This window comes from Dromaius novaehollandiae, chromosome 14 (assembly GCF_036370855.1).
Source record: "Dromaius novaehollandiae isolate bDroNov1 chromosome 14, bDroNov1.hap1, whole genome shotgun sequence".
Classification (NCBI taxonomy): domain Eukaryota; kingdom Metazoa; phylum Chordata; class Aves; order Casuariiformes; family Dromaiidae; genus Dromaius; species Dromaius novaehollandiae.
The window spans coordinates 233,374-260,532 of record NC_088111.1 but is presented as its reverse complement, the minus strand read 5'-3'; the positions used below and the strand labels follow the sequence as shown (position 1 = coordinate 260,532).

Here is a 27,159-nt window from a genome sequence, read left to right as displayed (position 1 = left end):
AACAAGACGGTTCTTGTCAGCATTAGCTTTTTTAATAATCCCTCAAAAAAATTGACAAATTCAAATTGCTTGGTACAGTGTGTTATGTACAAATGGCCTGTCAATTCTCAGCATACCTGTCATCCTAGTAGTTAGGACTGGATCTGGCTGACTCTTACGAACAAAATATACTTTTACTGCTTGTGAACAAAGATTAGCAAGAGAAGCCGAGAATGTGCTTTCTGTGTGCGTAACCAAAAGAATTACTTTCTCATCAGTTATACCATACAGTAATTGAAAAAGTGTTGGTAAGTGCATTATTTATGGGACATATTTATTAATAATTATTCACAGATCTCAGACTGCAAAGGAAGGCCTGGTAATGAAATTAGCATGTAATTCAGTGACTTCATATTCAAGATGCACAGGGAAATTGCATTTTTTTCTGAGAAGAATCACGTTTTTAAGAAAAAAATATCTGTAATGAAATTGTATTTATTATGCATTTGAGTTCATTGCTGTAATGAAGACTGAATGTCCCCAAGGGAAATATGTAAGGGAAAGTACTGACTACAACAGGGAAAGGGCAACACGAAGCTCGGCGAGGACAAAGCTCTCGTAGTCCGGCCTGAAGCGCGAGAACGACTCCTATTTCTGACCCCGCGCGCAGAAACGGTGCGGGCTGCTCCCCACAGCCGAGAGCGCCCCGGCAGAGGCCGCGAGCGGAACCGGCCAGAGAACCCGGCCGCGGCCCGCCCCGCCGCGCCGCGCCGGCAGCTGCTCCGCGCCCGCGGCTCTCGGGCGCCCCCGCCACCCAGCCCGGCCCGCTCCACTCGCCGCGGCCGGCCCCGCGGGGACGCCGCAAGGCCCGGCGCGAACCGGGGCGGGTCGCCGCGGGGCCGCCGCCAAGCGGGCAGCACCCCCACTGCGGGCGTCGGCCATGACGCCACTCCCACAATGCCCTTCGGGCGCGGCACGAACCCGGATGTGGCGCAAGATGGCGGCTGGAGCGGAAGCGCTGCCAGGCCGCCGTGCCCTCTACCGCCCTCACCCCCCTCAGTCTCCTGACAGGAAGTGAAACCGGTGGCGTCACCGCCGCAACTGCGCATGCTCAGAACTACTGAGGAAGTCGAGCGGGACGGAGGGGGTGCTCCGTCCGGGCGCGCACTTGAGTAGCAGCTGTCGACGCCAATGAGAGGGCGGAATTCGCGGAAGTCCTGCCCTCAGCAAGGGGGGGCATTGTTGTGGGTGACGTCACGGGCGGAGGATGCGGGCGCCCCATTGGCTCGGGCGCGGCGGCCGTGAGCTGGGCTCTTAAAGGGCGAGGGGAGCGCGGGCCGCGCCGGCCGGGCGGGGCCCATGGCCAGCACCAGCAGCCCCTTGGTGAGTGCGGGCCGCTGCCGGGGCTGAGGGCGGCCGCGGCCTGCGCCGCGCTGGGGGGAGGTGAGGCGAGGCCTGGGCGGGCCGGGCCGGGCTGGGCTGTGAGGGGGCGGCCACCCGCGCCCTGCACGCTGCCGGCGGTGGGGCCCCGCGCCGCAGCGGGGTTTCTCGGGGAGCCCGGGCGCCTTCCGCTCGCTCCGGGGCAGGGCGGGCGGGCGCTGCCCCGCGTAGGGCCGGGCTCGGCGCTGCCGCTCCTGGCCCTCCTTCCACCCCTCGCCTCGCGGGGCGACGCGGACCCGCGCGGCGCGGCCCGGCTCGTGCCCCGGCACCTGCGGGGCCGAGTGCGGCGGCGAGGCCCCGAGCTCGCCCCGCCGGCGGGAGCGAGCGCGGCCGCGGCCGGGCAGGCGCCCCGCGGCCCCTTGCGCAGGCGGCTCTCGGTTCCGGGTGCGGAGCACTGTCGGGCCTTGGCCGGGCTGTCCCCCCGGAAGCTCTGCGTCGTTGTCCTGCGGGAGCCGCCGGTTGCTCTCACCGACCTGTTTTGCGCCGCCAGCAAGCGCGCCAGGGAGACTGCGAGGACGTCCTTTCAAACAGCTCTCTAGGCTCACGGTCTAAAACTCTCACGTTTTGTGAGCGCTGGTTAGTGTAGGACAGGGATATAGCTGATACACAGACATGGAAATGGTATATTTTAATTTGTGTTGTAGAGTATGTTTTTTACTTGAAGTAGAAATTCCGTTATGAAAAAAGTGCCTTTTTTAAATAAAATAATTCTTGGCATTCAGTGATGTCAGTGTGGCCAGCTGGCAGCAAAGCATTCCTTATCCCCATGTGTATACTGCTGTGCTTTTGAGTTTCTCATGTTCTTTCTCTCAGCTCACTTTTTCTTGTTCTTACGAACTGCCAAGCTCCACTCTGCAGCACTTAAACTTTTCTTTCATGAACTGGAACTGGCTAAGGAGGGTCCTCTGCAATGGAGGCTGTGGCATAGCTGCAATGATTCTTGAAGTCCTGTTTCACAGCATGCTCTCCTTTTCATACAGTGTGCCTTCTTTTCCCATTTCATCAGGGAATTCCAAATATTCATATTTGTTGACTAAAAAGAACAGTTAATATGTGGAATATCCCTGTAGGGGAGGACATGAGATATTGCATTGAGGATTATGAAATAAAGCAATGCTTGATTATGAAAGGAGTTAGTTTTGCTTTCTTGCCACTCTGTAGAGCTCCATATGGCTGTTGTTCTGCATCAGAAATGACTTCTGTGTACGTGGACACTTCTAAACAGAGAGCATGTTTCCCTTCATGTTTCTGTCCTTGCTCATTGCTTGTCTTTCTAGGATTTTCCCTCTGAACACTGCCATTTCTGTTCCTTTTTCATATGCAGTTCAGGTCCCTCTCTGTAAGATATAGGTACAGAGAGAGAATGAATAAAGAAGAAAGTTAACCATCACTTCTATTAAAAATGAAAAATTTATTTAGGGTAACTTAATTTCTGTTCCTTCCATCCTATTTACAATTTCTCTGTTCAGCAAGTGTACCAACAGGCATTATCAGATAGAGGTGGCTTGATTCAGCTAAGCTTTTTGTCATTCAGATGATATCAAATATGGGGAATTCAGTATTTTTGAAACTCTAAATGGGGTGCTGTTAATGTCTGTGTGATGGAAGTAGTGACATTTGTGAGTTCTGTGACTATTTTGCTAGAAACCAAAAAGACTCAGAGGGGAAAACAGAGCACAGCTTTGAACAGAGTATTTCAGCATTTCCTCTGCCAAAATAGCTAATTTTTGTGCTCATGCATGTGTGTGGTGGGGAATTACCTAGAACATCCAACTGCTTTCTGAAGATGTGATATCAAATTTGAGAACTCCATTTTTAACAAGGAAATAGCTTAGTCCTGCTTTACTTACAGGTGTCGATGTGGTTTTAATTATTTGCTGCTAATACCTTTATTATAAGAATATTGGATCTCACTAATATCAAAAAGTTGTCTTGAAGTAAACTGTCTTGGAAAAATAGGTATTTAGATCTTCAGCTTCAGCAACATCTTCACTGGAAAGTTTAGCTACTCCAGCAATTATTATAAGACATGTCCCATTCTACTAGTATTTCTATGCTGATCAAATCTATAGTGTAGTCATGGATATGTCTGAACAAAAATGTTAGCCTATATGTATGTATTTGTTGTTGCTTGTAGAGCTAATATAAACCATGCTTCTGAAAGACCTGGGTTCTTAATAGAATAAGTTCTGTATCTACACGAGAAATTAGGCTATGGTAAGAGTTCGGCTTGTGATTATTTGTAGGTATAAAACTTTCAGATAAGCTTGAGGGTTTTGTTTTGTTTTTTTTCCCCCTACACACCTGCCTGCTTAAAATCCTCTACTCTTGGGTTTTCGACAGAAGGCTGTGACCAGTTTTATCACTTATGCATAGGCTTTTAACTATGGTAAGTTTTCTGTAAATCTCTTACCAAACCAGGCTCAAATAACAGAAAATAGTAAAAGATGCAGATGTCAAGAGTTGAAGATGGTGCTCAAAGACAAAAAGTATAAGAAGCCTAACAAGCAATTTTGTATGCACTCCTATTTCGAACATGGGAAGTGCTGGTAGCTAGTGAAAAGGAGACAATCATGTAGAGAATAGTCTGGATGTAATGGCAACTTTCAACTAAACAATGAATCCACTGTGGGTTGGCACTTTTTTGGTAGCAAATTATTCTTTGGGTAATTGGGCTATTACTTACAGTACTAGAGGTGATGTCTCTTTCATGTAGCTCTTGTGACTCTACCAGTAGATTGCTGTGCTGGGCCTTCTGTGGCACCCTGCAGACTTCCAGAGGCTGATTTCACTTCTCTGAAGGAGATCAGTAGAAATGTTGAAAGGTAACATTGCAGAAGGAAATCAGAAAGGGATGCTAACTGTTGAAGTGCTTGCAGGAATCTTAGTACAGAAAGCATGAAACCAGAAGTGCAGTTGCTTTGTTAGACTGAAGAATTTGGTATGGCTGTCAAAGTGATAAAGGTAGGTTTGCTTCATAAAGCCATGAAATATTTTTGTAAGCTTTTATTTTTTAATACTAAACTTGAACCTTATCTATGATTTTTCTGAGAAGGCTATGTGGATGGCTGTAGAACTAGCACATTTGTAGCATCAGAAAAAAATGCAAGTGAGAAATTACTTTTTAATATGGAAAGTTAAAATTTTGCTTTGAATTCATAAAATGCTATGTTCAGAAGATATAACCTTTCTGTAAGTTCCTCGTACTGGCGTTTTCTGAAGAATTTGTATGGAGCCAAGGAATTATTGTTTCTGGTATTGCAAATAGGAAAGCTTTTTTTTTTTTTTTTTTTTTTTTTTTTTTTTTTTTTTTTTTTTTTTTTTTTTTTTTTTACTGGTAGCAAGGTCAAGTCATGTATATCTGATAAAGGAGCAAGAAAAGGGAAGGAGCTGAATTTTCTCCTTTCCCCCTTCCCTTATTTGCAGGTAAGCTTATCAAAAGTTACTAAGGTCTAACTAAGGTATATGAAAGGACTGGGCATAACACTGGTAGGCACAATGTGGAAAAAGTTAGTAGTTTGGTCTAGAATCTAATTTTTCAGACCTTATGGAGTCTAATCAATAGAGCTGTAAGAAATAAATGGTTTGTTAGATGATGAAATACTGAAGTTGAGACTGTCTTTCTGCTTTAAAAGACAAACTATAAATACTTCACCTGGCAAATAATTCTGTAATTCTTTATGGCGAAAAGTTGCAGGGGTTAACTTGCTTAGCACATTGTTCTGAAAAGAAAGTATTAAATTTGATGTTCAGTTCTTTAGTAATCCTGCAAGAATTTAACTTACAGTCCTTTATTGTGCTCTCCCATCTTTTTATGGCTGCCTCTGTATGACTGCTCGTCCACTCCTGACCCAAAACTGTTCTCTTTACCTCCTAAATCTTAGCATCACTAGCAAGGATCTGAGGATAGGAAATCCTTTAGAGTTTATTAGCACAAGTCTCAGTCCCTGCTGCACAACACCTTAATATTAGTGTGCTTCATCAGATTATGTAGGAGGTGATCTAGACTATTGCTACTGCAGATAGCTTGTTTTCTTGTGAGCTGGCCTGAATCTGTTTGTGTGAAATGAATTTGCTATGGATTGTTTACAAATATAGCTATTTGGGCCATAGGCTGACTTTAGGTGCTTAGAGATTTTTGTGGTTTCCTGTTTCAGATCTGTTTTGAGGATTGAGGGGAGGGCCTTAAAATAGTCTCTGCCCCTGAAGGTGCTTGGAGCCTAAGTGCTTTGCTTAGCTGTAGAGGAGGTTAGACGGTAACTGACTCTGGTATGCAGGTTCTCACAAATCCTTTCATTAGCTTTAATCCTTACCTGAACTTGGAATTAGAATCCTGGAAATTAGTGACAGGAAATACCGTGCATGTATGTAAGGCTGTCAAGTTTAGAAAGAGGCATTTGCATTAACTAAAATGTTTGGGTCAACATTGTATACAAGTGTGTATATAACAAATTCATTTCAGTAGAAACAATATCAGTCTTGTGATTGAAATACCTTTATTCCCTCCATGAAAAATCAAAACAATTCTAACAATGTAGGCGTGTTCTCTATGCTTCCAAATTCTCCTTTCCATGAGTTCCATTGCTGCTATTACATGAATCTGATTTCCCCATTACTCACTTATGGATAAATTGCATTATAGATTTGCTGCAGAAAGTAAATGGCTGGTGGTAGGTGATCAGCTCAATTATTAAGAAAATGGAAGTCAGGGGATCAGAGCCGAGGTTTGTTTCTTGTTCTTTGAGATTTTTGTGTGAATAATAGAGTATGTTTCCCTAAACTTAAAACCACTTCTTTGTACGCCACAAACTTTCCGAGAGCATTTATCCAGAAGGCTTAAGTAGATTTGAAACATCCCTTCAAAATTAATCTTGTGGAGTACTTTTAGAGGAATAGGTAGCTTTGAATATAGGACTTGTAATATATTCTAAGACTGAGTCTCAAACATGAGACACAAAACTGCTTATTAAAGACTTTTTTAACAGTCTATTCGTTCCCTACAATAAAACAAAGACAAGTCCCCGAAAAAATAACTTTTCTAAACAATTTCTGATAGGCTATTGCAGCATGGCATTATGTCAGGTTTAGCTAGGGCTTACATGTTCTTGAAGATAATAAATCATCATAAGATACAGTAATTGCAAGTGTTCTCAGCCTTACCTCCATGTTACTGTAACTTTTTTTTAATAGAATCAGGACTGTTGATATATTGAGCAGACTATGTCACCTTGAATTTTTTCTCATACCTTTGCTTTCCACTATTGAAGTTCCCAGCCAGTTTAGGTAGAACAGTGTCTTTGAAGAGCTGTCTGCTCCAGGCTTGCTACTTTCATTAATACTTGTAATCTTTAATCTTGAAAGGTAATACTAGGGCATTATTCTCAAAGAAGCTGTTCTTTTCACTTAAATGCTGCTGATTTCTATCAAGATATTTTGATAGAAATTATTTTGGGCCGGGTTTCTAGAGTGCTAGTGCTTCACTGCATGCTTATCTTTGCTGTGTTTGAGTGGTTTCGGTTGAGTCAGTGACACTGCATGAAGGTGAGCGTAGCTGCTCTGGCGGGTCACAGCCTCAACTTGTTTAATAAGACAGTTGTCATGGCAGTCAGTTTAAACAAACAAAAAACCCCTCTCCTTTTATATAATTGATACATCTAGAAAGTCACATAGTTTATTCGTAAGAACTGTCTTTTAAGCAACATATTTGTCACATGACAACTTCTGAGATCGAAGAATTTAATTCCAGATAGATTTATACAACTTTGATTCTTTTGCAAAACAAAATTGTGTTAAAATAGCTTTTATTACTGAAACATGAGATTTCAATGCTGTTTTTTTACATGCAGTAATTGTTAGCCATTTATGAACCTTCAGAATGGAAACTTGATCAAAATATATAAATATTGGTAAATTGTTTAGCTGTAGACAAACGGACATTTTAAAAAGCTGTAACAGTCATGTTTTTTCAAGATGCTTGCAATTAATAAGCAATTTGAGTTATGAGCTTGATCTTAAATTGTCCATGTTAATATTTACATACCATTTGAAGATGAGATTTGAAAAAGTGCTGATGCAGCTTTGCACAGCATAAACACAAACCACTGTATTATTGAAGATAAATGTTTGATTTTATACTGTTTTATATCTGCTGATAGCTAATAACTTGGAATGGGCTCTGTTTTCTGCAACTTGAAGAATTCAGCTTAATATGATCTTCAAAGAACTTCTCTCTAGAAAAGACATCCTGTTGTCCAGGGGAAATATAATTGGCATCTTTGTAACTTAATACAGTTTTAGGAAGTACCTTGTATTTTTGGTGAGGGGGTGTAGTTTTTTGTTTGTTTGCTTTAGCTTTAATATCCCTATTTTAATGGGATTTTTTTTGACGAGGTGTTTTAACTCTACTTTTTGAGATATTTGCTGCACAGAGGTAACCCACTGAAGTAACATTTTAATGTTTTCTTTTCAGAAAAATCCTAGGAATTTGTCGATGTACTATTTAGTTACTGATTTTTTTAAAATACATATATATGTATCTTCCTTTCAGTATATGAAGATGGACTGTTGTTCTTTAAAGTCCTTGGCATTTTTTTGTCAGATTTCAGAATCTGAAAACATGCTTCTAGTTCTGGTTTTCTTACCATTCCAGTCTAGTGGTGCGCCTTCCTGGTTGGGGAGGTATGTAATCTTCTATGAGGCTGGAAGTGTGAGCGGAGTACATATTTTCAGTATCTCCCAGTTACTATGGTGTCTTACATTTCTTTTTATATGGCTGTACATTTTTGAGTGTCAAAGTTAACCAGTTATGTGAGTGAGTAGCTTTCTGGTTGTGCAGTGCATTCAGAATAAACAAAAATATTGCTGCAGTTTGATGTAATCTCAGAGTTGTGTGGTATCCATCACGTCTTGTCTTTTGTATTATAATCACAAGACTTAGTCTGATAGCATGTAGTGACACTTGTTAAGGCATGTGAATGGATTTTATTTTTTTCTTTAGTCAAGTATTTTAATTCCATAATGGTAATAGTAGTGTTGACAAATAGATTTATTGTTAAATTCTTTAAGTTGGTTGACAAACTTCTAAGCAGGTATAAATGGATGCTGGTGTACAACGGAGTTTAAAAAATTGTGTAGTATATTGTTTCTGTACACACACATGCACAGTCAGTTAATAGGAAGAGAATGCTCTAGGTTGCCTAGCAGAAAGTCTGATAGTCCATTTCTAGGCAGAAGGTCCAGAGCATAAGCAGTGGACAAGATAAAATGTGCACGAATTAGTGTTTACTGCAGGTTATGAGAGCATGCTCTTATTGTTCTGGGTTGCCTTCATTCACTGCAGTGTCTCTGGTGTAGCAACACAGAGTTTATGAAAGGGAAAGCTGATGTTGAAGATGTATCTTATTGATATGGATCACATAATAATCATTAGCCCTCCTGCAAGCCACTCCTGAAAGAAATCAGTATGTAATGAAAAGTGCCACATGTGCAGTGTTCTCTGCCCTGGAAGGTAAGACTTTTAGTTGGATTTTGTTATTCCGACTCTGATTCTTTGTGTTTTAATTCATGCTTCTTGTAGCTGAACCATACAGCTTTTACCTAAATTCTCTTTCTGGGTACTAACAAGAATAGTTTGAGGATGTGCATTCAGGCCCACCCGAGTATTTGACTGATGAGTTTTTTCTTCTGTTGGAATATGTGGGCATGTTGCACTCTAGCCAGTGGAGGCTATCGCAAATAGGTATTGGAGAACCTGGAGAAGGTAAACATTTTTGTTTTGGGATAATGAGGGGGAGGAGGCCAGTGGGATAGCTGAGCTTACTATCAGTTAGTGGCCCCTTCTTAGCCTCTTTTTCAGATATGAGATGTGTGGGAGATGCAGCTGCTGCATCTTTGTCAACCCTCTGATACACCAATGTGTGACGGAAAGGATATATATGACTACCTGGCTGTTCACTTTTTTCCCTTTGCGTTTTGCAGATAAATCCTTAGGAGACTCCACATTTTCAATGTTTAATTTATAAGCAATATAAAATAAAATTTAATTTCAGAATTTTCTGCTTGTATGAAAATATCAAAATAATTTACAAGCCTATCAGACTTAGCCTATTTAACTTTTGGCTGTCTTTGGCTGAATCACAGTACTGAAAAATAGAAAGCTTTCTCTCTAAAGCTAGAAAACCACTGTCCAGTGAAAGTAAATACTTCCTCTCAATGTGAAGTAAAGGTCTTTGTCCCTCCTTAGATGCACAGATAAATTGATGGGTTCCATGTTCTGATTTGAAGACCAGCTAATTCATTTGGACATAAATCAACTACCCCTCTTGGAAGATCTTTCTTCTGTTTTTTTATCAAAGGATTATGGTTGGCAGAGACGTACAAACTGTGATTGGGAAAAGAGTACTGTGACAGTGAGGGGAAAAATATTTTTACTATATCATACAGTATCAGTTTTGAAAGCCTCTCAAACTCCACTTGCAAGTGAAAAGGTAATTCATATACAGATCCTAGAGCACTGCTATATTGCTTTCTGAATCAGATCATTTGTCAATTAGACTTTGCTGCTGATGTAAGGCATACATGTTTGGATTGGTTTATCTTCCTGATAGTCTGTGAATTTCTTATGATTTAGTCTGACACGCATAGCATACACCACTCAGTAATTCTTACATCAGTATGCCTTGTGTTGAATTGCAGGTGATCCTAGTCTGCTACTTTTTAGAGTTCTGTATTCTCTGGCACCACAGGGCCAAGACAGTCAGACTCTTTAATAAACAAAGATTTCATGAGCTCAGTCTAGTCAGATGATTAGATGTTTTTTCAGGGGTTCAGTGTCTTGTTTTTCTTCTGAGACTGGTTTTGTTTGGTTTTCTTCGTAATGTTTGCCTAGTAATAGCAGCAGTAAGACTTCTCCTAGTTGCTGCTTTCTCATTCTGTATATCCAGGGATGGACTAGCTTACGATCTTTGTGGATGTTCTTGTCCACCTGCTTTCCACCATGATTCCTAAATTCTCAGACTATATTTTGATTTGTAGTAATACATTGGTAGAGACAAAAGCAAGGTCTTGCTGTCTAATTTACCAAAGAATGCAGACTAAGAGATGTACTTTTTGGCCAAATGGTATGTATTTATTTTTTCCTCCTGGTCTTTAAATTTATGCAATTATTCTTGTTTTTCTTTCAACCTTTTTGTGTTTGAGAATCAGTCCAGGTGTGCACTGGAAGAGATCCTTGTTTTGTGATGTCTATTAAAGTTGTTTAAGAATTTAAGTGATTTTACTTAGAATATTTTCTGTATTGATTTTTCTGAACAGTATTCTGCAGTTCAGATGTTACATAATGCTAAGCAAAATATCTTATGGGGGCGTATTTGCATTATTTTGTTTAGTAGACCTGTAATAGTTTACCATAAAACATATGCATAGGAGGGTTGTGCCAATGTTCTAGTATATTCGGTCTTATCAGCGTTGTTTATAATCAAAACAAGGGTACCAGCTGAGGTGAGGTACTCGTGTTGCTTTGTGTAAATAGAATTTTCTGGTAGCAAGATCGGATTCCAAAAGAATTGGGCTGTAGGTAAGTGGATGGAAGAGCTTTTCTCATCACTGCTACCATATGACTTAATGCAGCCAGAGTTCAGTAAGACTGCAGCTAGACTGAGCGTTATTTAGGAGAAAAGTGATAGGTTAGGACCTTATTCACACTGACTCTTTCTGTCAGCAATGAGATTTCACTAGTATAGTTTCAGTGGTAGCAAAGATACTGTCAGTTACCTTTGGTAGTCAGTAATGTGTCAGACAGCATAGAAGTAAAGGATACTGGTAGTGTGAGAAGGCCCAGTCTGTATGAGTGTTTTTGCAGCTGTTTGTTGGTGGAACTGTACCCAGCAAAGCAGTGGTGCAAAATTTGCAATGGGAAAAAGCTAGTAGAGATGTAGCCGTTGTGGTTGTACTTGTTTTAGAGCAGTGTGGCATTTATGTATGATGCATACTGTGTGCTTACATATAATAAAAGTTAACAGAAGGGGCAGTGAGCAAATTATGAAAGCAGTAAAATAGTGATAACTAATAGGCTTTTTGCATTGATTCAAGTTTTCTTCTCTTATAGTTTATTTCTGCTGTTTGCAGGGAAGAGGGGGAAAAAGAACTGTGTAAGCACATATCCCACATGGTATGTAAATAAAAGGAATCCTGTTACTAGTGACTTAGCAAAAATTAGTTATTGAAGTTTTTGATATGACTGTTGATCCGTAATTCCCCTTGCCTTCAACAGCTTTGTTATATTTTCCCTGACAAGGTTTTCAAACTTGCAGCATGTTGCACTGAGAAGCAAGCAATTTCTCTGGAAATAAATTGGAAACACCACCCATAAGCACTTGAGAAAAGAGATAGTGCTGGAGACTAATTTTTAAAGTAGATTTAGAAAGATTAGAACAGTGGACATCAGTATGGTCTGTGATGATCAATGGTATGCAACAGGTAAAGGAAACAAGCCTGCTGTCATTATGCGAGGGTCTGCTTTCACTGTGTAGTCAGCTGAGAAATGTTGATCCTTGCTGGAAAGAGAGTAGTGTCAAGCTTTTGAAGACAGTAGATGCAGTGAAAAAAAGCTTTTAAAATTCTTCAGAATGATTGACTTGTTATCTCAGTAAAATGCCTTGAACCTGCGGAAACAGAATTTTAAATCTGATTTTTACAAAAGAGTGGCTGTACTGGGTTAGACTGGGTGACTCTCTGACATGTGGAGCCTTATATGTAGAAAGACTCATATTCATTGCAGACATGTTTTTAGGAATCCTTTAGTGCAGGACACATAATACTGAACAAGAACATAAGGAGTGTGGAAAGACAAGTGAGTGCAGATGTGACCTTTCCTGTAAATGTTTAAGTACAAGATACCTATAAATTGAATAGTTTTGTCATTTCCTGAGTAGTCAATACTTTAAATCTTCTGCATCTTTCTTTATGTCCTTCTTGCTCCTAATCTTGACTTTCCTTTGAGAAAGTCAAGGGACTGTCTCAGCTAAACCTTGGCTGGAAATAACCCTGTTTTCCTACATAGTCTTTTACTTCTGTCTCTGTTCTTCACTCAGGACTTATTTATACTTGATATTCATTGTGACTTAATTTCAGATGTTGTTCAGGAAAGTGCTCTGTATCCAGAAACTCTTTTTCCACTTTCTCCATAATCTCTGGTGCGGTCTGTGTGTGTGCATGTGGTTCTGCCTGCCCTGCCAACCCCCTAAGAGATCTTGCTAGCAGAAGGATCCTCTGCAATGCTGCTGCTTTGTTTAACCTGCATACCCTCAGTTGCTCTAGGATAGCCTAACTAGAGCCAGCTCATCATTTAAATCCTAATATTTAGTCAGTTGTATGTACACATTTTATATTTACTTTATTTCAATTCTTGGAAATTTCTTATATTGGTATCACTGAAATTGTTGAGCAGTCTTGCTTATGCTGAGTATTTTGCTGTCCTCTGGAAAGAGGAGTGTACAATCCTGTTTGAAATCTAGCCACTGTATAATATCTTTATACAGGCTGTCATTTGAGTAGCTGTCCAAACGAAAGGAGCTTCAACTGAGCTATAGGAATGTAAAGGACAGTAATGTGATAGACTGGGGAAAGCGTCAGCTAAAATACCCCATAGACTAAGGCCTTAAAGGAACTGTGCCCTGTAGTTCACATACATTAAAGTATGTACTGTTTTCATAGGAATAGCTGCAATATACATTTTTTCAGAGGCTACCTCATCCAACAAGAAGAATGCTACATCCCTGTAGTTCTCTGGAAGAGTTAGTGAATTTCTTGAAAAGCAGAATTCTCCTCCCATCTGTCTCTAAGTCTTCCCTTCACCTCCTCACCCTTTTTTCTTCACAAAAGCTGCACAAAATATAACAAGTAGCTATCATAATAGACAGATTCTTCATCAGTCTCTATTATATCACAGAGCGCAGACAAGGTCTAATGAAAGAAGCTATTATCTGTTCTTGATCTGCTGCCCTATCAGTTTACTTTTAGTTCTTGGAAAAAGCCCAGAGGAACAGTAGAGATCTTGGAGCAAGTAGGCTGTACTCAGATTGGAAATAAAATCTTTCCCTAATGCTTCTTGGAAGATATTATTTACAGTAATTAATCTTGCAGGAATTGTTATCTATAAATTGAATGTCTCTTATCTTTGGGGAGTTTTAACAATATTTTTTTAAAGCCCCGTTACTTTAGTCTGAATTTTAAAATTATACACTTGCATGCTTAGAAATGTTTGTTTCTCCTTTCTTTATGTAATGTCACTAAGTGAGTAAATAAAGTATATATGTGAATTGTAGCTTTTTGGTGGTGGGAGAGGAAAGAAGTTTAACAGTAAATAAGGGTTGCCTTTTTGTACTGCATAGAGCACAGAAAATGTATAATTGTTTAAATCTCAATTTTGGCGCTAGGTACTTTAAACCCAAGTGCACGATTGGATGCAGATCCAATATCCTTCTGAAGTGGATTCAGATAGAAATGCGGAAGATTGTTCTGAATCAAAATGGAATCCATGAAATAGAAAAATTTTTTTTGTTAGAAGTAATGTTTATTTGGATAGCAACACAAATTTTGTCACAGACTAGGTCAGGATTGTACAATACATATGTTTTGAGGTGAGGAGATATCAATAAGTCATTGTTTCAATCTGCTGGTTGTGTTTTAAAATATTGAAATTAAAAACCAATGTTCAGATATGGTGTTGATTTTCTTAAGTATTCCATCTGTCTGCATTGCACTTCAATTTTTACAATCAGAAAAGGTTGAGCAGAGCTCTTGTATTGCCTGTGTTTTCTGGCCGGTTACAAGCAAAACATGCGAAGTGGACATGTGACAGACTTACGGAGGTGTATTACTCATAGGGAGGGAAGTTAGCTTGACTAGTTTGCTTGGTCTTACATGGGGAAAACTGATAAAAAGGTACCAAATGATGATTTTATTTGTACATTACAAGAATTAGTATTCTTAGTGTTCTTACACTTGCTGATTTCTGGGCTATATCTGGTTCTTTGTTTTGGAATTGGGATGTCTTCGTGTGACCATATGTGCAATTTAAGTACTGTAATCTTCTGTTTCAAAAGGTTGAAATGTATCCTTTGTGTACATTATAGTTTTTGTGATGTCCTTTTTCATCTTACAGTTCACTCTTAGATATCTAAACCTAATGTGACTGAATATAGGTGTTTACTGTGCAACTGGATAACTCTGTAGTTTCAGGAAAACTACTTGCTAAGATGGAAGGAGGCCTCTGTCTGTAAGCATGAAAAACTTTAAAGAGTGTGTTATACATAGGAGAAAATTTAGTACCTTGTCAGGGACAGTTTTTCTGAGAGTTTGAAAAGACTGTTCTTTAATTTGAGTTTTCAGACTTTTGGCCTATGGCTACGTGTGTGTTGTGTGCAGTGTGAACCAGAGTATCTATGCATTTAACAAGCTAAGAGCTGACATTTCCAAAATAAATGCTTAGGTTCCCTGCAAAAGATGTTTTATGGTAACCCTGTCAGAGCTCTGTCTCGCACACAGGGAAACAAAGTGCAGGTGTGTGAGGTAATTATTCCAAGGTACAGGAATAATATGTTGATTTCTCTTTTCAGTATGATGCTGTTCCAATCCAGTCTAGTGTGGTGTTATGCCCCTGTCCATCCCCATCAATGGTGAGGAACCAGGCAGATTCCAACACTCCACCTGTCATTTCCACCTGTGGCAGCAGACAGGGATCTAACATGGAGGGCACTGCAGCTGAATCACGATCTAGTTCAAACACCTTGCAGCAACATACAGGACAGCAGCCTCCACAACCTCGAAAGAAACGACCTGATGACTTCAAATTTGGGAAAATTCTGGGTGAAGGATCTTTTTCTACGGTAACTTCATAATAAGTTCTACTTGTTAGTCTGCCAAATACCTTAGATAAACTTCCAAATTGGTTTGCAAGTAATACCACTAAGATTTCCATCTGGAGAAAACAGCTTGGAGAGTGAATGAGAAGGACATAAAATGTTTTAAAATTTAATTATTAAAATTAAATGTTGCACTGAAGAAGAGTGCTGGGTTTTATATATCTTTTTAATGCATCAAAAGTTCTATTCTGTCCTAAAGACTCGATGCTTGGATTTTTAGGAGACAATGCTTTGAAATGTAAATTTTTGATAGCTTAAAAGATTGTGTTAAGAGTTTGCTATCTGAAGGATTGGAATGGGGCTAGGGGTTTCTGTCATGGTAAGGACTTCCAGAAGGCGTAGGGTCAAGGTATAAGACTTAACTCTTTTATTTTTGTTACTATTTTTCTGTTTTAAGAAGACAGAGAACAGAAGGCTGTTTAGTTACTGGAGTTTAAAATACAACCTTATTTTGTTTACTTGCTATTGAACTTTGTTATTAGAAATTTTCAGTACATTTACTGATGTACTTTAATATGTATCACAGTAAAATGCAGGATTATTTTTATAGTTTCAACTGTACCTTTGCATAATCTCTTGCAACAATACAGGCTGGGTACCAACCGGCTGGGTAGCAGCTGTGCTGAAAAGAACCCAAGTGTCTTGGTGGACAGCAAACTGAACACGAGCCTGGCAGCAAAGAAGGCCAAACAGTATCCTGGGCTGTATTAACAGGAGCATAGCAAGCAGATTGAGGGAGGGGATTACCATCTTCTGCTCAGCACTCATTAGCCCTCATACCCTGTGGGGAGAGCATGAGGGAACTGGGTTTGCTCAGCCTGGAGAAGGCTTTGAGAGGACCTAGCAACACATTTCCAGTATCTGTGAGGAGGCCATCAAGAAGGAGGAGCTAGGCACTTCATTGGTGCATGGTGGGCAGACAAGAGACAATGGTAATAACTTTAAATGAGAGGTTTGAAGTGGATATCAGGAAAACCTTCTTCACCATGAGGATAGTCAAGCATTGAAATGGGTTGCCCAGAGAGACTGTGCATTTTTATCCTTGAAGGTTTTCAAGACCAGACTGGATAAAGCTGTGAGCAGCCAGGGCTGACTTCACAGCTGACCATGCTTTAAGTGGGAGGTTTGTGTAAATTACCTGAGATCCCTTCCAGCTTGAATTATCCTGTGATCCTGTGTCATGTTTACACTGGCTGTAACACATATATACTAAGGAGCATTCTTCAGTTAGGGAAACATGAATGTGAATACTTTTAGCTAGTATCAGGGTATGGTTGCTGAGTCCAGCTAAACATCCATTCTACCCAGTACCCTATCTGTGATAGCCAATGCCAGAGGCATAGCAAAGAACATGAGAACAGTGATATTTCTCAAGTATTCTTTTGCAGCCTCTAGTGCCTTGGGCCTCAAGAACTTTGTGAGCTACAGATAGTATCTTTGTAGCTTAGTAGTCTTAAATGGATTTTTTTCTTCTGGAAATTCTAGCTGGATTTTTTTAAACTTCTGGCATCCATGGCATCTCACAAGAATTAATTATTTACTTTAAGTATTGTTTAAAGAACCTATAAAGCAACTAATACTTTCATTTTACACTCTTGTAGTTACCTTCATTGTAAGACTGTGAATAATTGTTCCATATCTTTTTCATGTCAGTCACAATTTTATATACTCGTTATATACGTCTGTGGTGATTGATCTAAAATTCTTCTCGGTTACCACAATATTCTTGGCCCCAGGTAGCACTAGGAAAAACACGTTCAGGAGATACAGTTCTCCCTGCCTATCATGTCCTCTGCCAACTGTAGCAGTGTCTGGTTTAATGTTGCAGTGCTATGATTTTAGAAACTCATCAGCAGTTTTGATATGTCATTTGGGACCAACCAGTTTCAGTTACTCTCTTCAGGGATAACTCCACAGGAGATGCTTGCTTGTGCTCTTTTTGCATGGCCATTGAATAGGTTACAAACTGTTGCGGGAGGACTTAAAAATAGGTGCTTCTTACTATTAAAGAAAAAGTGGGGGGGGAGTAATGGTAAATCCAGTCTTGAGCAACTGAATTTTATTAATTCAAAAACTTTAAGCTCAAGTAGCCTTCAGTCTAGAGCCTGCATCCTTCAAGAAGGAAACTTGCTCGCACCTGTTGATCGGTGGGGCATGTATTCACGCTACTATTAAAACATCTTGCAGACAGCTTCTATGTTTAAAAAAAATTTTTTTTATAAAGATGGTTGCAGATTCAGAGATCTGCTGATGCTCCTCAGGATCCTCACTAATATTCTGACTGAACAAGTGCTCATCTTGAAAAGCAAGGGCCTTCATATTCCCATGACTCCAATGACAGCTTGGTAACATGGACATTAAAAGAAAAAAATCTTCATTTACTCTGGATTGTTTTGAATCCATTCCATTTGCTTGGACTTGTATTAAACTACTATAGACTCTACCTGATGCCAATACTAAATTTGGAATTCATCAGAGATGCGTGTGACCTGGCCCCAGGGCATTTTTCTTCAGAGCATTTTGCAGTTTTGCAGTGGCAACTGTCCTTAGACCTGCGGTTGATATAGGCGGTTATACAAATGTAGGCAAACTCTGCCTTTGGGCCCTCCAGTTGTTGCGCCACTCTTTTAAAGTAGTGAAAATCTACTTGATTTGTACACAGCTTTCAGTTCCTCTCAGAATAGTATCTGTTCTCTGATGGTAGAATTACAGTCTTCATGCTTGGATAAGCATGTTGTCCTACTCACCTCCTAGATGGCTAATATTTTTTCCTTGGATTTGTTTCCACCTATACATGAGTCTTCCCTTAGAAGAAGGAGGTCTAAGAGAATTATGAGTATTTGGCTAAATACAGACTTAATCTCTGGCAATCTGAAGTATTTGTTCAAGCTTAGAGTTGGGCTTGGACATTATGTCTGCCAGGTATGTTGGCAATTATCTCTGCTTTATAGTCTTGTCTTGAGGGCTCCCTGGTGGTCTTATCTTGCTTTTGTCCAATTTGAGAAGTTCTAACTAAATTTTCTCCTGTTTTGTTGTTACCCGCATTTGGTGCTTACATGTTCTGTGAATCTTTTTTTCAGTCTTATCTACCTTATCTGTTCTAATTCCTTTCTGTAGGACTTACATTCCTTATTCCTATCACTTCTTCCCATAGGGTGGATGAAATTCAAGCCCCTGATAGCATATGTGCTGTTAATATGCACATCTGTGTTCTCTCTTTTTTCTTGTAATACCACTTTTTTTTTTTTTTTTTTTTTGGCTTACTAGCTAGCAGAGACTGAGAATATATGGTATACTCAGATGTGTTCAGTGAGAAGGAAACCTAAGGGTACCCAAGGACTAATGCTAGGGGGAAATGTTTGATCCTGTATACTTATATAGCAGAACTGCTCAATATGAATGTGTATATGTATGTACAGCACATCTTAAATCTGGTGGTAAGAACTTTCACACAGTGCAGGACTGGAGGGAAGCCCATAATTTTGGGACCTCTGCAGCATAATTCAGGTTTGAGAGTTACTAGCTGAGGTATTTTTCCATCTGTGTCAGATAGCTGATCACTTCTGCTATTTGACCATGGACTGTGTGTGTTCGTGATAGGACAGGAAAGATCAAGACTTACAAATGGAGATTATTCTTACTGATGGCAGTGAGTTGTTTTATGAAAATGTAAAGGTATCCATTTCCAAAATGCAGAAAATTAGCAGTATATATCTGGCCATCTGGCTATTCATTAAATAATGAATTTTAACTCAGTAACTTTCACGGTAGACTTGACTGATGAAACCTGGCAACAAAAATTAGAGAAGTTATGAACATTCTTGTCTGATTGCGCAGCTTTAAATATCAAAGGTGTACATAGAAGAATTTCAAAAGTTGTTTCTGTAAGGACACAGCTTGTAATAGACTGGCCGTTTCTAGTGGAACTTTTAGTTGATCAAATACTGTGAACTTCAGATGCATTCGTATGAGTTGTACTTATTTAGAAAAGCAAAGGTACCTCTTACTACTGTACCAAGATTTCATTTTTCTAAACTGCATGCACTTCTCTTTTCACCTTGAAAAATCAATTGACCTGGAAAGGGTCTTATTTAGAAGCTCTTTTTTCTGAAATACCTAATATTTAGTATCAGGTATATGGAAATACAATTTTGGAGTACTCTGTTATAACTGACTTTGTAAGGGAGCTAGGATAGAATGAGAGAAGTGGATTAGAAATGAGCCTTGTATAGTGATTTTTTTCAGTTGTTTTTGCATAATGTTGACATTCTAACAATATATTGGAATGGCTACAAACGTAAAATGAGGGGAGAAAGAAAAACCCAAAATGTATTGTAATGTATTATAATCAAGTTATTGCCTAAATTCAGGTAAGAGGATTTTTCAGGCTGTCTTATAAGTTGCCATTTCAGGAACTTTTTTCCTGAAAGACAATTTGTAGTTCTTGAAAGATAATTTGTATTCTTGTTAAAAATGTTTCCCTTTAAAATGTAGAACTGCTTGGTTAAAACTTTCTCCCTTGCTTCTGCTATTTGGAAATCTTACTCCCTTTCTTCAACTATTTTTCCTAACAAACTGTAAATGTCTAACAGCTGCCTTGCTTCTCACTTTTAATCTTTCACATAAATTTTATTTTTAAATCTTTGCCATTTATGTTATGAAAAGGTACTGTGGCAATTGACTTTTTATAAATATTCCTTTAAGTATTTTTTACTTTCTTTAGGGCGCTTCAGCAATTTACTGTGGCTTATGTTACAATCTTAAGAACTCTTCTGAAAACAAAATAAAATGTAAATTAGTGATTACCCAATCAGGTTTATAAGTCTTTTAGCAGAAGAAGTGGTGTTTTGTTGAACTGAATTTCCGCAGAGGTATCACTGAAACCAGCATAATACAAGCACATGCTTAAATATTTTGCTGATTGGAGTTGTGATAGTTTATTTTGGGCAAGGAGTATGTTAAATACCTACTGGAAGATCAAAGTCAATGTTGTTATATGTCTTTAGTGAATGGCTACATTGTATTTTTTCTCCTATCGCAACAGGTTGTCTTGGCTCGAGAACTGACAAGTTCTAGAGAATATGCTAGTAAGTATTGACTCCTTCAACATGAACATTTTCTTTAAGATACTATATCAATATGTTATGAAACACGTGCAAAAGTAAAAAGCAAATTAGGGTCTTTATGCTAATTTTATCTAGCAAAAAGATTCCCAGAGTTGCTTAGATGAACTCCATTTGGTTGCTGCTCCTCTGCATTTTCACTCTGTCTTTTTCATTAAGTTAAAATTCTGGAAAAACGTCATATCATAAAAGAAAACAAGGTACCATATGTGACACGTGAGAGAGATGTAATGTCCCGTCTGGATCACCCCTTTTTTGTGAAACTCTACTTCACCTTTCAGGATGATGAGAAGCTCTGTATCCTTTGAGTTCAATTACTTGTTCTTACACTTTCTTAAAAATAATCATCCCCAATTGTGATTCCTTTAAAACAACAGCTAACAGAAATGATGAAAATCGGGTATTGAAAATATTTTGAGACAAATGTTTGAGATGCATTTTTTTGCAGTCATGCTTTTAATAATAAAAATTAAGTGAATAGAATGAGTGTGCCCCCTCAAAGAGAAGCAGGCATGATGGAGGTGGGAAAAGATGAATAAAAATTATTTTTATTGTTCACATTGTAAATGCTAAAGGAGAAATTGCAACAATTCATGTAAAAAACAGAGTTGGTTTTCCTCGGATGTGTGTGAAATGTTTTATTTCTGATATATACATTAAAATACCAAAATTCTTTTATTTAAAATAGTAGCAGCCAGCTATGTTTACTATTATTTCTCATTTAAACAATTAGATCAGTTATAAAGTTTCTTATGTATAAGTGCTTACAGAAAATCTGAATGACAGAACGGTGAAAAACTTCTGTTTGAGCAACTGTTCCCAAGTCTTCGCCCCAGCAGTAATTGCGAAGTGTAGTTTCATCTTGAAAGTTTATCAGTTTGCAGTCAGTTTGGTTGGAGGGTTTTTTGGTTTTGTTTTTGCTGTGAAGGGATCGTCGATAAATGTGAATTTCCTCCTAAATGTCCTGCTTGGAAGTAGCTTTGCTAAGGGCAAAAGGATAGATCAGACCCTAAGTAGCTGCTGTTGGGTTTGGGGGGATTTTGTTTTGTTTTGTTTTTGCAGAGGCTGCTAACTGTACTAACAGATTTTGCGTCAGTGTCTGTGTGTGTGTGTGTATATGCATGCACTCACAGGACTGAAAGGGGTTGTCTTCTGTAATGTAAACATTTACTCATTGTACACGAGGCTAGCTTTTTGTAACTTTCCAGATGAAGGGCAATAATAAGCTCAGACTGAATGTTCGTTATGATTGTAAATGGTTTTCTTTGTAGTAAATTATGTATACAGTTTAAATCAATTATTCAGATGACTGTCTCTGGAAAAATTGCAATTTTAACTCCTATTGACTCTTTGTTATGCTGTGAAATTAGGACCTGTGTCCTGAGTTTTGAATGCATTTAATAAGAAAATGTTTTGGGTTGTTACTATGTAAAGTTTCAAATTAATCAACTTCTCCCCTATTGCTCACTTCTTCCTGTTCGTTATTTTCATTCTTGTCTTCAGAATAAGGGGGGGGAGTTGTTTGTTTTTTTTGTTTTAAAATGTCCTAGTGATAAACCTTAACTTGTTGCATTCAGATTTTGGGCTTAGCTATGCCAAAAATGGAGAGCTTCTCAAGTATATACGCAAAATTGGTTCATTTGATGAGACCTGTACCAGGTTTTATACTGCTGAAATTGTGTCAGCCCTGGAGTATTTGCATGGGAAGGGAATTATTCACAGGTAATATGCAAAATCAAGACCAACATGCTTTTGATTATGCACAAGGTATTTTTCCAGAGATATTCTTAATGAAGCCTAAACCAAACATGGACTTTATGAAAGCTAATGAGAACATAATAGTGTTTCATTAGTGGTAGTACTGTTAAGATAACACAGGGAGCTAAACAAAGCAAACTTTAGGAGGAGAGCCAGTCTCTATTAGTAGACCAACTGATCTAGCTGGAAAAATAAGAAAAACTTTCTGGCATAGGACTTGCATTCCCAAAGACTTCTCTGTCTTTTTCAAACTAGATGGTCAAAAAACAGAGGTTGACTTTTTGGCTAACTTTTTTTTTCCTGTGATATTACGTAGCCAAACCAACTAGATTTCTGCTGGTGTGTGACTTAGTATTTAGCACATCATCAGTAAAAGTAAATTATGTAAGCCAGTTTTCACTGAGTGACCAATTTCCACACAGCTGGACAAGATCTAGGTAAATGGTGAAAATTAGCAAAATTTTTAATAGGATCTTTACAATTCTTCAGATGTGTTGATATTACCTGGATAAGCACATTTTGTCAATATTGAGTAAATTTAAGTGAAAACTGCTTGGTGCAATATTCAGATGAGCTTGTAAGTTCGAGAAGTATGAGCCATAGAACTGGGATTTGGGAAGAAAATTGCATCTGTAGGTTTCCAAGCAGTTGTTCATAGAACAGTTAATGATGGTTTTCAAAAAGCTGGCTGATCGTAGTTCCGATAGCATTTTTACTACTTTTAGTTATATTTAAAAAGACAAAACTTTTTCCTAATATCTTTCTGTGATACCTATTTCTATCTGAGAATAGAATCTAAAGGGGCTGCCTGCATATGGAAATAAGTGAAAGTGTAAAATTTTCTGTTGGAATTTGAAATGGAGCATAAGGACAAAAAAGTTCATGGGTTCCCAATTTCACTTTTGTTATACTATGTATGTGTTAAACTGAGAGAATGCTTCTAAAATCAATATGGCATGATTGTCAGTCTTAGCCTATATTGGAAATCTTTTATAATACAAGAAGTGTGTTACACTTGTCTTTGTATGAAGATCACTATGAGAAGCTCAAAACAAAACAGTGAAATTGTGTGATCAGAGAACTCATTGTACAGTTTATTTAATTAGAAGACCAAAGCCTTAGCAGTGCCTGAAAGCTCTTGGGATTTTCTGCTGCCTAAGGAAACAGGACATCAGACAGAGCCACTTTAAGATGACAGGCTGCTCTCAAAAAGTTAGTATGATGTATATGTGTGTAAATATATTATATATATAAAATTTGGGGCACAGAGGAACCTCGTGAAGTTCAATCAAGGGAAGTGTGAAATCCTACACTTGGGGAAGAATAACTCCTTGTATCAGTACAAGCTGGGGGCCAGTCAGCTGGAGAGCAGCTTTGCAGAGAAGGGTGTGGCTGTCCTGATGGACAACAAGCTGAATGTGGCCCAGTACTGTGCCCCTATAGCAAAGATGACCAGTGGTATCCTGGGCCATGTTAGGAAGAGTGTTGCCAGCAGATTGAGGGAGGTGATCTTTCCCCCCTGCTCAGCACTGGTGAGGCCACATCTGCAGTACTGTGCCCAGTTCTGGGCTCCCGAGTACAAGAAAGGCAACATGGACCTGCTGAAGTGAGTCCAGTGAAGGGCTGTAATGTGATTAAGGAAAATACAGGGGGAGGTTGAGAGAGCTGGAACTGTTTAGCCTGGAGAAGAGAAGGCTCAGGGGGGTATCATCTGAATGTGTGCAAATCCCCAATTGGGAGAGTGTAAAGATGAGTCCAGACTCTTCTCAGTGACAGGCAACGGGCACAAACTGAAACACAGAAAATTCCACCTGAACACAAGAAAACACTACTATGAGGGTGTTTGAACCTTCGAACCTGACTGGAACAGGTTGCCCAGAGAGGTTGCAGAGTCTTCATCCTTGGAGATATTCAAAAGCCATCCGGACACACCCTGAGCAGCCTGCTGTAGTTGCCCCTGCTGGAGCAGGAGGGTTGGATCAGATGATCTCCAGAGGTGCTTTCCAACTCCAACTGTTCTGTGATTCTATGATAAATATATATAAAAAAAAATACACAGAACAAACTGTTAAAAAGATGTTCTGTTCATATGCTTTCTGCCGGTCTCAACCTCTGACAATAGGTATAGGAGAATGAACAGGATTATTTTTATGGCTTGGGTATCTTAAGTACTTCATTCCAATGGTTCTCTGTGCTGGTCCATAGACTTTAAACCTCACTACTGATTGCAACTGCACAACCCAATACTTTTTAATAACAGGAGGCAACTGGATGTAATCTGAGGAAAATAATGCTGCACAGTGGTGCATGGAAACAGCTTTAGACTTGCAGTGATTTTTCTTATTGGTGAACTAAAAACAGCCATGCCCCACCCACCACCCCAGCTTCTAGGTCTTTATGAGCATCCAAATATCCTTCTTAGGAGGGAAGTACATGGGCTTCTCTTGTCAACTGAGGAAACTTGGTATGAAGTAGTTAGTATTGTAACGGTGTAACCCAGTGCAATTTTTATATATATAAATTTTTGCAAAGTGAATATCTGGGCATCTAACTATGCATTGTTACATGTGGGTATGTGAAGCTGAGGTTTGGTTTTATGCGTAACCAGAGGCAGTGATCATACAAATGGTGTGTGTGCATTTGAAATGCAGATTACACATAGATTTGTAAGTGACAAAGTTAAGCGTTCCACTCTAAGAGTGGAAGTGTGTTACAGTTTTCATCTGTTCTAGATATTTAGTTTCATTAGCTGCTTTTTTTGCCCTTGTTTGACTAAGTGAAATTATGCACGGTGCATAAGTGGGTCTAGAATATCTTATTGCCGTTTCAGTCTGTCAGAAATTATTTAAATTAAGGCTTGGGAATAACTGCTTTTTGGATTTTGTTGAACAAAACATGGTGACTTCATTTTGTGATTAACTATTCATTACTTCAGGTCTTTTTAGAAAAAATGGAAATGAATGAGCTCTGCAAAATCTGTTAGCATCAGTCTGCATCTTGACAACTACAAGTCAAGGAAAAGATGGCATAACAATGTTTACGGAATATCTGTGTCATTTACGGTAGCATTGTGTATATAAACCACCTAGTCTGTTTTGCAATGTTAGTTTATGTGTTATTTTTAATATAAAAATCTACCTTTTTCAGGGACCTTAAGCCAGAGAACATTTTGCTAAATGAAGACATGCACATTCAAATAACAGACTTTGGAACAGCAAAAGTACTATCTGCAGATAGCAGACAAGGTATGCAGTTATTCACTTGTCATGTGGCATAGCTAACTATAGGAAGTGGTCCCTCAGAATGTACATAAAATGAATTTATAAAATTATAACCTTTGAGTATCATGACCCCTTAGCCATCAAAAAATTATTTAGGTATCTTAAAACAATTTTCACTCTGTTTTTGCTTAGGTTATGTCAGAAGAGATAATATTTGGTTTAGTGGTATAGCCAAGTAAACCACCAATTATCAGAAAGGATATTTTCTTTGGGAGCTAAACTACTCCAAATTGGCTTTCTTTTGCAAGGCAAGAATGAACACAAATAGTTACTGTGGCTCATCTGAAACAGCAAGCTGTTACTCTGTGCTTATGTATTTAAGCCCCAGTTAATATCAAAGTATCTCAATTGCAAAGGTTAGGAATTTTTTAAGTTTCCTTAGTTGCTTAGTGTTAACTTCAGTGAATTGATGCTGCAAATCATGCCTGAAAGAAGCACAAAGGCTGAACTGCTTTTCATTCACCAAATCTGATTTCTATTGAGTAAAACATAGAAATGGAGAGTAGATTTAGAAGGAACACAAACTAGCAGCTTCTGTTGCATCCTTTGACACTACTTAAAGGAAATTGTTCAACTGATTGACTCCTGCTCCTGAAAATTTAGGCAATGGGATAATTCTGACATATTTGAAAGATAATGTTCTTTGTGATAAACTTGATTTTTGTTTTTGGTGGTTTTTTTTTTACCCATATGTAATCTTGTATTGGTAGATTTTATTTTGCTTCTCAAAAAAAAAAAAAAAAAAAAAGCCTAACTTCCTGAACCAAATACATATCAGTGAGATAAACTGATTTGTCTTGTCCAAGTAGATTTTGTGGATGGGAAGGGAAAAGAAATTCTCTGTGGGTTCTTTGCAACATTACATAATTTTCAATAGTGTGGTTTTTTTTTTCCTTTGTCTTCCCCATAAATATATATTTACTTACCTCTTTCAATTCTCTTCCCAGCACGGGCAAACTCATTCGTAGGGACAGCACAGTATGTTTCTCCAGAACTGTTGACGGAGAAATCTGCCTGTAAAAGGTGAGGACTTTATATTGTCTGAGAATTGTACTAACTTCTATCAGACACTGTTAAATGGAAAAAATATTTAGCATTTCAAAGAAACAAGATGCATTACTATAAAGCTCTTAGAGATAGTTTAAAATATTTTTTCTTAGTGAGTATTACTCCTTGCCTTAGCGAGTGTTGCTCCTTGTCTGGGTGCTGGTTTTCTTACCTTCTGGGGTCCTGCAGACAGGATTAGGTGCTTCCAGGAGAAGGTGGTGTGTGCTGAAAAGTTTAATTCCACTTCCCCCATAAATAAACCAGAAAATATTTCTGTTCTAACCAAATAAAATCATTGTTTTAGTTCTGTTTTATATAAACTGGCTCTAATATGGAAATTTCTGATGTAAATGCAGAAATGCCAAGGAATGAAGTGAAATTATGTAGAAATTATGCTAAATGGAGGGTCTGTCTGCTTTGCTCATGCTATGTTCTAGCTAGCAGATACTTAAATTCTTTTCGCATAGTCTACAGGCTTATTATAGAAAAATATTAACTGCTATTTTTTGGGTTTTTTTCTTCCCCTCTTTCTTTCAAAGCTCTGACCTCTGGGCGCTGGGATGTATAATATATCAGCTTGTAGCTGGATTGCCTCCATTTAGAGCTGGG

General features: G+C 38.8%; 1 protein-coding gene across 5 annotated transcripts in view; it reads left to right on the top strand.

Moving 5' to 3' along the window:
* The first annotated feature begins 1,190 nt into the window (after window positions 1–1,190).
* The window catches only part of PDPK1 (3-phosphoinositide dependent protein kinase 1), a 73,667-nt gene continuing 47,698 nt past the window's right edge, over window positions 1,191–27,159 (top strand). For 2 of the 5 annotated variants that reach the window (XM_064519955.1, XM_064519954.1), the window contains exons 1-8: window positions 1,191–1,362; window positions 15,036–15,305; window positions 20,386–20,428; window positions 20,624–20,761; window positions 22,042–22,186; window positions 25,370–25,467; window positions 26,451–26,526; window positions 27,090–27,158. In XM_064519955.1, the coding sequence (XP_064376025.1) occupies window positions 1,339–1,362; window positions 15,036–15,305; window positions 20,386–20,428; window positions 20,624–20,761; window positions 22,042–22,186; window positions 25,370–25,467; window positions 26,451–26,526; window positions 27,090–27,158 (863 nt within the window). In that variant the 5' untranslated portion in view covers window positions 1,191–1,338. Of the gene's footprint in view, window positions 1,363–1,976; window positions 1,996–15,035; window positions 15,306–20,385; window positions 20,429–20,623; window positions 20,762–22,041; window positions 22,187–25,369; window positions 25,468–26,450; window positions 26,527–27,089; window position 27,159 lie in introns of those variants that run through there. The other 3 variants (XM_064519958.1, XM_064519957.1, XM_064519956.1) reach the window with 2 other exon arrangements.